This window comes from Oncorhynchus masou, chromosome 16, assembly GCF_036934945.1.
Source record: "Oncorhynchus masou masou isolate Uvic2021 chromosome 16, UVic_Omas_1.1, whole genome shotgun sequence".
Taxonomy (NCBI): Eukaryota; Metazoa; Chordata; class Actinopteri; order Salmoniformes; family Salmonidae; genus Oncorhynchus; species Oncorhynchus masou.
Window position 1 is genome coordinate 11,090,059 of NC_088227.1, and position 10,767 is coordinate 11,100,825.

At 42.5% G+C, this 10,767-nt stretch overlaps 1 protein-coding gene across 1 annotated transcript; it reads left to right on the plus strand.

Annotated features, from left to right (window-relative positions):
* Window positions 1–4,295: 4,295 nt before the first annotated feature.
* taf1a (TATA box binding protein (TBP)-associated factor, RNA polymerase I, A) lies at window positions 4,296–10,344 on the plus strand. The gene is made up of 10 exons (XM_064990729.1): window positions 4,296–4,531; window positions 5,836–5,999; window positions 6,091–6,204; window positions 6,433–6,631; window positions 6,851–6,972; window positions 7,225–7,383; window positions 7,925–7,991; window positions 8,247–8,370; window positions 8,548–8,705; window positions 8,973–10,344. The coding sequence occupies exons 1-10, from the start codon at window positions 4,327–4,329 to the stop codon at window positions 9,110–9,112; spliced, it is 1,452 nt and encodes a 483-aa protein (XP_064846801.1). The 5' UTR covers window positions 4,296–4,326; the 3' UTR covers window positions 9,113–10,344.
* The last annotated feature ends 423 nt before the right edge of the window (window positions 10,345–10,767 follow it).

Consider the following 10,767-nt stretch of genomic DNA (forward strand, 5'->3'; position numbering starts at 1 on the left):
CGATCCAGTTGTTTTTGTTTCACCTGTTATCAAAATAGTAGCCACTCCCACCGGACGAGACTACAATCCCCCCATTAAACCTGAGGACATAATTTTACTCATATTTGGGAGGACCCTCAATGACGGTAATTATCCAAGATGCATGTCATTGCCAATGAAATGACAAAAAAAAGCATTGCAACAAATTACATGCCTATACCAAAGACTATTTAATTACATTTTTTTATTTAACATTTATCTAGGCAAATCAGTTAAAAATCATTTCTTATGTAAAATTACGGCCTACCCGGGATAAACCCGGACAACGCTGGGCCAATTGTGCGCTTCCCTATGGGACTCCCAATCACAGCTGGTTGTGATACAACTTGGAATCGAACCAGGGTCTGTGTAGACAGAAGCTGTTTTTCAGTCTCTCGATCTCAAGGCCATCAGACTGCGAAACATCACTAGCACATCAGAGGCGCTGCCTATAGACAAAGCCCAGGCCCAGGTGTGTCCCATGTCGCTGACGACCCTCCCAGCTCCGCCCGCCAACATCCTAATAAGGAAAACAAGAGCAAAGCGAAAGAATACGGCAGACAGAGCAGGAGGGTCGTCACAATATGTATAAACTGCACTCCACACTATTCTACGGTATCTTAGTCACTTTTAAATTGTGTTTACATATTGCATCACACCATCTCATATGTATATACTGTATTGTATTCTATAAATCAAATGTTATTAGTCACATGTGCTGAATACAACAGGTGTAGACCTTGCAGTGAAATGCTTACTTACAAGCCCCTAGCCAACAATGTAGTTTAAAAAATACAAATAAGAAATAAAAGGAACAAGTAATTAAAGAGCAGCAGTAAAATTACAGTAGTGAGACTATATACAGGGGGTACCGGTACTGAGTCAATGTGCGGGGGCACTGGTTAGTCGAGGTAATATGTACATGTAGGTAGAGTTAGTCTGGGTAGCCATTTGATTAGATGTTCAGAAGTCTTATGGCTTGGGGTTAGAAGCTGTTTAGAAGCCACTTGGACCTAGACTTGGCGCTCCAGTACCGATTGCCGTGCGGCAGCTGAGAGAACAGTCTATGACTAGGGTGGCTGGAGTCTGACAATTTTTATGGCCTTCCTCTGACACCGCCTGGTATAGAGGTTCCGGATGGCAGAAAGCTTGGCTCCAGTGATGTGCTAAGCCGTACGCACTACCCTCTGTAGTGCTTTGCGGTTGGAGGCCGAGAAGTTGCCATACATGGCAGTGATGCAACCAGTCAAGATGCTCTCGATGGTGCAGCTGTAGAACCTTTTGAGGATCTGAGGACCCATGACAAATCTTTTCAGTCCCCTGAGGGGGAATAGGTTATGTTGTGGCCTCTTCACAACTGTCTTGGTGTGCTTGGACCATGTTAGTTGGTTGGTGATGTGGACACCAAGGAACTTGAAGCTCTCAACCTGCTCCACCACTACAGCCCAGTAGATGTTAATGGGGGCGTGCTCATCCTCTTTTTCCTGTAGTCCACAATCTCCTTTGTCTTGATCACGTTGAGGGAGAGGTTGTTGTCCTGAAACCACACGGCCAGGTCTCTGACCTCGTCCCTATATAGGCTGTCTCGTTGTTGTCGGTGATCAGACCTAGCACTGTTGTGTCATCTGCAAACTTAATGATGGTGTTGGAGTCATGCAGTCATGAGTGAACAGGGAGTAGAGGAGGGGATTGAGCACGCACCCCTGAGGGGCTCCTGGGTTGAGGATCAGCATAGCGCATGTGTTGTTACCTACTCTTATTCTATACTACACTACTGACTGTTAAACAGCCATCTCCAGCACATCAGAGGCTGCTGCCTATAGACATAGATTAGGAATCACTGGCCACTTGAAGGAAATTAAACACTAGCCACTTTAATAATGTCTCCGTGTCTTGCATTACTCATCTCATATGTATGAACTGTACTCTATACCATTCCTAGGTATCTTTAATTGTGTGTAAATATTGCATCACCCATCTCATATGTATATACTGCATTCTATACTATGCCTCTGTATCTTCGTCCAATGCCACATGGGCCTCTGTACGCCTATGTAGATATTCCATTAAAAATCTGCCATTTCCAGCTACAATAGTAATTTACAACATTAACAATGTCTACACCCTATTTCTGATCAATTTGATGTTATTTTAATGGTTAAAAAAAAGACTTTTTTCAAAAACAAGGACATTTCTAAGTGACCCCAAACTTTTGAACGGTCGTGTGTGTGTGTGTGTTGTGTGTGTGTGTGTGTGTGTGTATATATATATATTCCTTACTTAGATTTACGTATATTTTGGGTATATGTTGTGAAACTGTTAGATATGACTTGTTAGATATTACCACACTGTCGGAGCACAAGCATTTCACTACACCCACAATAACATCTGATGAACACGTATATGTGACCAATAAATTTGATTTGATTAATGATGCAGCTAGCACTGAGATGCAGTGCCTTAGACTGCTGCGCCACTCTGGAGCCCTTTCTGCCTATTCTCAATATCTCAAGTATTGCCTTTATTGGTTAAAATTATCCCCCCATAAATAATATTAATATTTTCCCCAGTACTATTTGAGGCCTACTGACCAACATGATACTAGGGAAGTGAAGCACTGAGCCTACCAAAGATTTTGTGCCTGAGCCTCATTTACATTCTCTGTTACATTTTGTTTAATTTCACTTTGTTGTCAAGAGCAATAGATTGTATAGCTGTGTCACAGTCCCCTTTAAGGCTAAATCCATTTTACAATGGCTGTACTTGAACTCAACATGATTGAGTTGCATAGAGAAATAGCAGATTCAACATCCTTTTGACTATCTGGTGATAGGCAAACACAATCAGTGCTTGTTTACAGTTTGGTGGTTTACAAAAACAAAAGTGTTTGGGGTTTCTTGTGCTGTATGACACGTTCCTCACCATATTTACCTTTCACTGCATTTCTCCTCCCCCCTCTGTGTTTGGTGTTTTTGTATCAATTAGTTCAGTCTGACTGTTGCACTGACTTAAATTTTTGCGGTCATCCTCATCTCCTATTTCATTACATATAGGTGACGGCCAAACGGATTGGTCAATTCAACCTATTCCTCAATCTGATTAACAAAAATGAGGCTAAACTGAGGCTGAGGCTGATTAATAAAACCTCTATTCTTGTCCCACATATTCCTAAGATTTTTGACACTATGTTTATTAGTGACAATTGTTTTTCCAATTGGCCATTGCAAGGTTTTGGCAACTTCCTCTCAAAATTGGAAATCACATTTTTCATTATGCTGCATAGTGGAATGTATTGCCATTGAAATATGATGACAATCCCAAAATGCATTTATGTCCACCCACCACAAAAATTTGAGTCTTAACTTTCCCCATACAATTTATGCTTCAGATTTGGTGGTTCAACAGGCTTATTTTAACTTATCATCTGTTGTGTAAAATTATTCTGATCTATGCATTTATCAGTACTGTCAACTCCACCGTTCACCCTCATCACCCCAGACAACAGCGTCACTATCAGTACAGTCAACTCCTACTTTAGCACTAGGTCCACCCTTTACCAGTTCTTCCACCAACACCAGACCTCTGCAGCGTGCTCCCTTCCCTAATTTATTATATCTTATTCCAGTATATTGTTGTTAAATCATTATTATATAGGTTAGGTCTATGGATAGTATAGCCTATAATTGTCTGTGAAACAGGTAGGCCGACCTCCTCTTATTTCTTAAATAGGCTCGAACACAAAGCCCTCTTGTTATAAAGTCAAATTAAAATGAAGACCCTAGTGAGTAATCCCAACCCCACTTTATTTCAGCATCTAGAATAGTTTTTTCAATGTAAGCCAATATGTAATTTATGGGCCTATAGTGCAGGGCTAGGCAACCATGGTCCTGGAGTGCCCCAGACACTTCATGTTTTTGATTTACCAACCTGGAACAGCGGGTGTGTTGGATTTAGGTAATCATTGAACTGATCAGTGAGCTCAGTTGGTCAGATGTGGTGCCAAGTTGGAACAAAATCCTATAGTTCTTCCTGCATTCCAGGAACATAGTTGCCTATCCCAGCTACAGAGCCCCAAAGTGGCGATGTCATAATACCCAAACAGGGAAATGGTTCCAGTCGTTTTTCCACCATTCATTTTTCCCCTTAAGGAATTTTAGAAACACTTAATTAGGGCTGCGTTTCGTGTCATGAGTAAATATAGGTTAATGCCACTTTTCTACTACTACGTGGGCGACCTTTATTTTGAAAAACGACTTCCGTGACCCGGAAGTACTTTTTTGTGTCGCTGATGAGACGCTGTTATCGTGCATGGTGTTTGGCGCAAATTCACATCAAATATATGTTAACGAAAATAGGTCGAACTTTGAACGGTGGGTCATGGATGATCTGGAGTCAGAACTGAGGGTGCCCGGTGTAGAACAGGGCGAAAATGAGTCTTCAGATGACGATGAATCAATCAACAGAAAACGAATCAAGAAGCCAAACCTTCCCCTGGCGCCTCCTTTATTTAAAGGTAATTTATATAATGCAGTGTGCAGAAGAATATGTGAACCCTTGAGTAAGCTAAACCAGCTAGTTAGCTAGTTCAAGCTGCTGTTTACTGACTGGTACTACATACACACAAAAGTATGTGGACACCCCTTCAAATTAGTAGATTTGGCTATTTCAGCCTCTCCATCACAGGTGTATAAAATCGAATACACAGCCATGCAATCTCCATAGGATCCATTGGCCAAAGAATGGTCTTACTGAAGAGCTCAGTGACTTTCAACGTGGCACCATCATAGGATGCCACCTTTCCAACAAGTCAGTTTGTCAAGTTTCTGCCCTGCGAGAGCTGCCAACTGTAAGTGCAGTTATTGTGAAGTGGAAACATCTTAGAGCAACAACAGCTCAGCTGTGAAGTGGTAGCCCATACGCTCACAGACAACTGCCGAGTGCTGAAGCGCATAGCTCGTAGAAATCATCCTCAGTTGCAACACTCACTACTGAGATCCAAACGGCCTCTGAAAGCAACTTCAGCACAAGAACTGTTTGTCGGGAGCGTTGGCTGGAGTAGTGTAAAGCTCACTGTCATTGAACTCTGGAGCAGTGGAAAAAACATTATCTGGAGTGATGAATCACGCTTTAACCATCTAGCAGTCCGACGACGAATTAATCTGGGTTTGGCGAATGCCAGGAGAACACTACCTGCCTGAATGCATAGTGCCAACTGTAAAGTGTAGGAATAATGGTATTGGGCTGTTTTTCATGCTTTGGGGTAGGCCCTGTAGTTCCAGTGAAGAGATCTTAGCGCTACAGCATACAATGACATTCTAGACGATTCTGTGCTTGCAACTTTGTGGCAACAGTTTTGGAGAAAGGCTCTTTCCTGTTTCAGCATGTCAATTCCCCTGTGCATAAAGGCCATACAGAAATGGTTTGTTGAGATCGATGTGGACTAACTTGACTGGCTAGCACAGAGCCCAGACCTCAACCCCATTGGGAGGAATTGGAACGCCGACTGGCAGCCAGGCCTAATCGCCCAACATCAGTGCCCAACCTCACGAATGCTCTTGTGGCTGAATGGAAGCAAGTCCCCGCAGCAATGTTCCAACATTAAGTGGAAAGCCTTCCCTGAAGAGTGGAGGCTGTTATGTTTAGCAAAGGGGGGTTACAACTCCATATTAATGCCCGTGATTTTGGAATGAGATGTTGGACGAGCAGCTGTCCAAGTACCTTTGGTCATGTAGTGTATGTCAATGCCCGATTTTTATCATTTTCATCTATACATAAGATGCTCTTATTAACCAGTGGCAATATCTGTTGTTTCATTAGAGACACCCCGTGAGACTGGCTTTCACAAGACCACAAGGAACTGCCTCCAGCACATCAGGGATGTCTTGCTGCACCATAGATGGCAGGATGCCGCAGAGTACATGGCCAGTTACTCACAGACACTAGAGGATACCACCGCAAACATGCCACAACTCTACGCTGAGGTAGGTCAATCTTTGCACTGACTGAACTCTCACAAAGCGTAGCTAAGAAGTACTGTATAAATGCTAAGTTTGATCAAACGTTGTCTTTCAGATAATTTGGAGGATAGGCACAGAGATACTACACCACCATCCCGACTCGAAGCTGGAAGACTACAACAGTTTCTATGAGCGGGTGAAACACTCAGGAGTAAAGCATTACCTGAAGGTAGGTTCCATAATTGACCTCTTGATCTCTACCCTATCAGCCCAACTAAAGGACCCTAAGTCAATAGGTAAAAAAAAAAGTTAATATAGGACAGTCAACATGTCTATACTTTTGTTATGAAGCAATTATGACACCTTCAAAAACAAACAAATAGATAGAATGTGTAAACAATGTGTTTGCAATGGAAGTGTATGCCAATGTGCATTGAAGAATTGGTTTGTCCTGAAGGTCTGTCTGGAGCACTCGTTCCATCTCCTGGTCAATGGGCAGTTTGATGATGCCAAGCTTCAGCTGTCCATCGCTGAGAGCTGGAGGTATGGCAAGCAGTCAGCCGGTCAGTCCCAGAGGATTAAGCTGATCCAGGCCTATAGTGGCTTCTTGGATTACTTCATCTGGTGTGACAAGAAAGCCACTGCATCCAGCACAGGTAAGAGGACACCTGGTAACCCCCAAGTATCCATTTTTCATCGGTTTCAATGACATTGGGAGAGTGGAAATCTGTATGTTACGTCACCATCTACTGGCCAGATAATGTAACTGCGTCTTTAGGGACAATTCCAATACATTTCAAAAAGCATGGCCAAATAAAATGTAACCATAACCTGTTGTTGTGCTTTGGCTTAACATGGACTTTAACATATTTTAGATGAGTATGATGCAGCTGTCAACCAAGAAATGCATAGCTACTTCCGACAATCTTCTGTGAACCTGAAGGAGATCATAAAGATTCCTGGCGTCTGGGATCCTTTTGTTCTGAGTTACATTGATGTAAGTACTGCTTCGTGTTCAGTAGGCATGAAACAAGAACAATTTCCAAACCAAACGGTAACATACTACCTGAATTTGTCCAGTAAAAATACTTTTCCGTTTCAGAACGATTTACTACAATTTGCCCTACTTAACATGGCCCCTAGCATCCCATTTTTCCATCATTGTATTACTTTTCCATCATTGAACTACTTTCCCTTATCAGACTACCTATGATGATCTAATGTTTTGACTTGCGTGTGCCAATGGCAGATGCTGGAATTCTACAACGATCACGAGGGAGCTGTGAAGGTTCTAAATGACTATGCCTATGACAACAGTTTCCCACCCAACCCCAATGCCCATGTCTACCTATACCGGTACATGAAGAAACAGAACCACCCACTGAAGAAACTTCTCAAAGTGCTGAAGGTAGTACTGAGGCCACTGCTCCCCTTAACAGGGGAATCTAGCTGAAATGTTGGGCACTATTATCACTATTAAAGGCCCAGTGCAGTAAAATATTTTCCTGTGTTTTATATACATTTCCACAGGTTTGAATAATACTGTGAAAATTAATAATGTCCTTTTAGTGTATGAGTAGTTTGAAGAGACGCCTGAAATGTCCGCCTGTTTTGGTGGGGTGGAGTTTTGGTCTGTCTGGTGACATCACCAGGTGGTCAATTTGTTAATAGACCAATAAGAAAGAGTTCCAAACGTCTCTGCCAAAAACAACTAGTTTTCGGTTTTCCCCTCCCCACAAAGTCCTCTCCCAGACAGTACTAGCAAAATTCTTGCTTTAGAAATGGTTCTTTGCTAAGAAGCAATTTGTTTCTTTTTGACCATTTCATTTTAAAACAATCACAGTAAGGTAAAATCTCTAGGCTACAATTAGTCCTGCACTCTGCCCCTCAATAGCCTACTGGTACTGTACTGTTTAATGAGTCCATGTTTTCGATTACATTTGCCTTAGATCCTGCATACATTGGTCCCAAGTCACGAGTTGATGCCGGAATACTGTTCTCTTCTGGTACAGTCGGGTATGTGTATCTAGAATAATAATAACAATATATTGATTTTGAGTGTCTTAAAGGGACAATGGGGTGTAAAATGAGGGAAGACTTTAAAATTACTAGTTTATCTTGATGTTTTAGTCATTTTTCAATGTTTTCGCGCGTGTTTCTGTCCTCTGGCTTTTTTACGCATTCAGATTAATGTGTTTGGTGTATGTGCTCTTCACATTGAAGTTGGTCTTATGAAGGTGTTCATAGTAAAGGATGAGTTTTTTCCCCCAGAGAATGAGGGTGATCTTCAGAAGGCTCTAGGTGTGGTTCTGGGTCTCCTGGACTACTCCAGTTGGAGGAGCAACTTGGATGTCTGGAACCATTTGATGAACATCATCAAGAGACTGAGGATGAAGTAAGGATGGCTGCATGAATCCACACTACTCTCTCTCAAAAGGAAGACATTGAAAATGCACTCCCTTTGAAGAAATTAAATTCGGCATACATTGCTTATCTCTTCTCATGGCAAATTTGCAAATCCTTATGTCATGCTTCATTTGTGCCAATTCCACTGATTTATTTTTTCCTTTAGAAAACAATGGCTGAAGATTTTTGCAGAGGAGATGGGGTGCAGAAAGGACTGGTGGCTAGCAATACACTTCTCAACATTCCAGGCCAGGAAAGATTCGGCAGAGAATAGAGAGCTACTGGAAGTGAAGAGCTTTGTGGTTGGAGCCTTTTGTCCTCGCTGTAAGTAAAGCTAAATGGTAACCTTTTATTTTCTTGAGTATTACTTTCTTTCAGTTGTGTGAAATTAAGAGATGTCCCCACTTATTATCAGTATTTGCAGCATTGGCACTTTGCGGCAAAATATCCAATTAGTTTAAGAATACATGTTTACTTCCTTGAACCACCATGCTTGGCTATCCTTAGGTCTAGTTTTTCCTGGTTCTGATAGTGGAAAAGTGGCAGTATGACATTTTATGTAGTCTAACCCATTGTTGTCTCTCTTGCCAGATGCCTCCATGTACTGCGGTGTTGGTAAGGCAGCCCGAAAAGGAGTAACTTCTGAGTCTCGAAAGGCTAAGAGGAATCCTAAACCGCTAAGAAATATAAGAAGGCTCAGAAGAGAAAGGGGACAGCAAAGCCAAGACTGACCTTGAGGAAGCTCCTGGAATGCCACCAGGCACAGTGGCGAGAACAAACATTTAGAAAATTTGTGAAGAGCTTCTACCATTGCCAAGATCGGCAGGCATGACCACCTCATACAGTCATCAGGTCAGACTCTCTCCCCTTCCATGACAGTTGTTCCAACTACATTATTTTTCTTGTCTAGAATGTTCTAGGTTATCTGCATACAGTTGTTGCAGCCACAATGACCATTCCCACCTTCAAAAGGCAGGCCTCTCTCATTGCGTTGCAATGTATTATGCATCAAATTCTGTGATTGTCCACCAGGGAGCACTCAAGCTATGGCTACGTTTTTGAGTTGCTCTGCATGCTGCTGCTCCGTCGTTTTTAAAAGAAGCTGAGGCAGAAATTGAAGCGGGTGTTCACTGTGGTAGTTGGTCGGGAATGGGGAGGTTGGGTGTGCTGCAGTATTAAGTCTAGGAGGTAATAAGCTCTGAGGCAGGTGTGGCCTCAACTGAACTTCCGCTGATTCATGGATAACCCAGCTGCATTTAGGTGGAGGCGACGTGTTGGAATTACTAAAACATTTGGCGACGCCAAAGAGCAGCATCATGGCAACCGACGCAAAGGATAGTGCAGCGATACAGAGGGGTGGGGGGGCAATGAGAATTTTTGTAACTTGCTGTTGAGATTCTTCAGTCACGTTCACGTGACGCGACAGACACCCTTGATAAAATCTGCCTTTGCTCTGGAGTCCTCTGTCTCTGTGTGATGACATCACATGAGTGATATTCCTGGTTGGAAGCAGCCTTGGGTCCCTGAGGTAAAATAGAGGGAGAGCACACATACCCTTGGCTCCTTCCACACCTATCCATCACACACACACAGGCGGAACGCAAATCTGATTACTTTACACCCCTCCAGCCTCTTGATGCAGGATAACAGAGCTCAATTTCACAGGCCAAGGGTTCGCAGCCTGCCAGGGAACAGTGGGCCCAGCTTTATCATGATTAAGGACGACTCATGTTTATCAGAACCTGTGAAGCCTTCGGTTCCTGAACAACTAACTGTGGTTTATGGCCAGTACTATGTAAAGTCAGGAAGTTACATGATCAAATACTGTGCACTGTAAAGTGAATGACTTGGTTGTTTCAATTTGAGCTGTTGTACCTGATTCAGTTTTGTAGTCTCTGTGGTATGGTGATTGTGGCTGCTATATTTTGTACCAGTTGTTACTGATTAAACACGGTTAATTGGGTGGCTGAATTAATCTGTGAAGCCTCAGTGTTTTTGTTTCACCCATAGCACTTTAGTTTGATTTATATTAGTTTGTTTTCAATGTAATGTGTGAGTGATTCAATATTAACAGTCTGGGTAAAGCAATATTGGTGTCCTGAATTAATCTTAATTCACACCTAGGGAATATAGTCATTCATTTCAGTGAGCTCACATGGCTAGAGGAATTTGTGTGTGAATTGCAAGTGTTACCTAACTTTTTTATTTTATTTTTTTAACCATTTTTCTTCCCAATTGGTAGTTAGTCTTGTCCCATCTCTGCAACTCCCTTACGGACTCCGGAGAGGTGAAGGTCGAGAGCTGTGCTTCCTCTGAAACAACCCAGCCAAGCCGCACTGCTTCTTGACACAATGCCCGCTTAACCTGGAAGCCAGCCCCACCAATG

Excerpts from the sequence above, each read along its gene's own strand:
- taf1a (XM_064990729.1), top strand. The coding sequence starts at position 4,327 with ATGGTGTTTGGCGCAAATTCACATCAAATATATGTTAACGAAAATAGG. Across the intron at positions 6,973-7,224 it reads TTGTTCTGAGTTACATTGAT|ATGCTGGAATTCTACAACGA; the intron begins GTAAGTACTGCT and ends TGCCAATGGCAG. Across the intron at positions 8,706-8,972 it reads TGGAGCCTTTTGTCCTCGCT|ATGCCTCCATGTACTGCGGT; the intron begins GTAAGTAAAGCT and ends CTCTCTTGCCAG.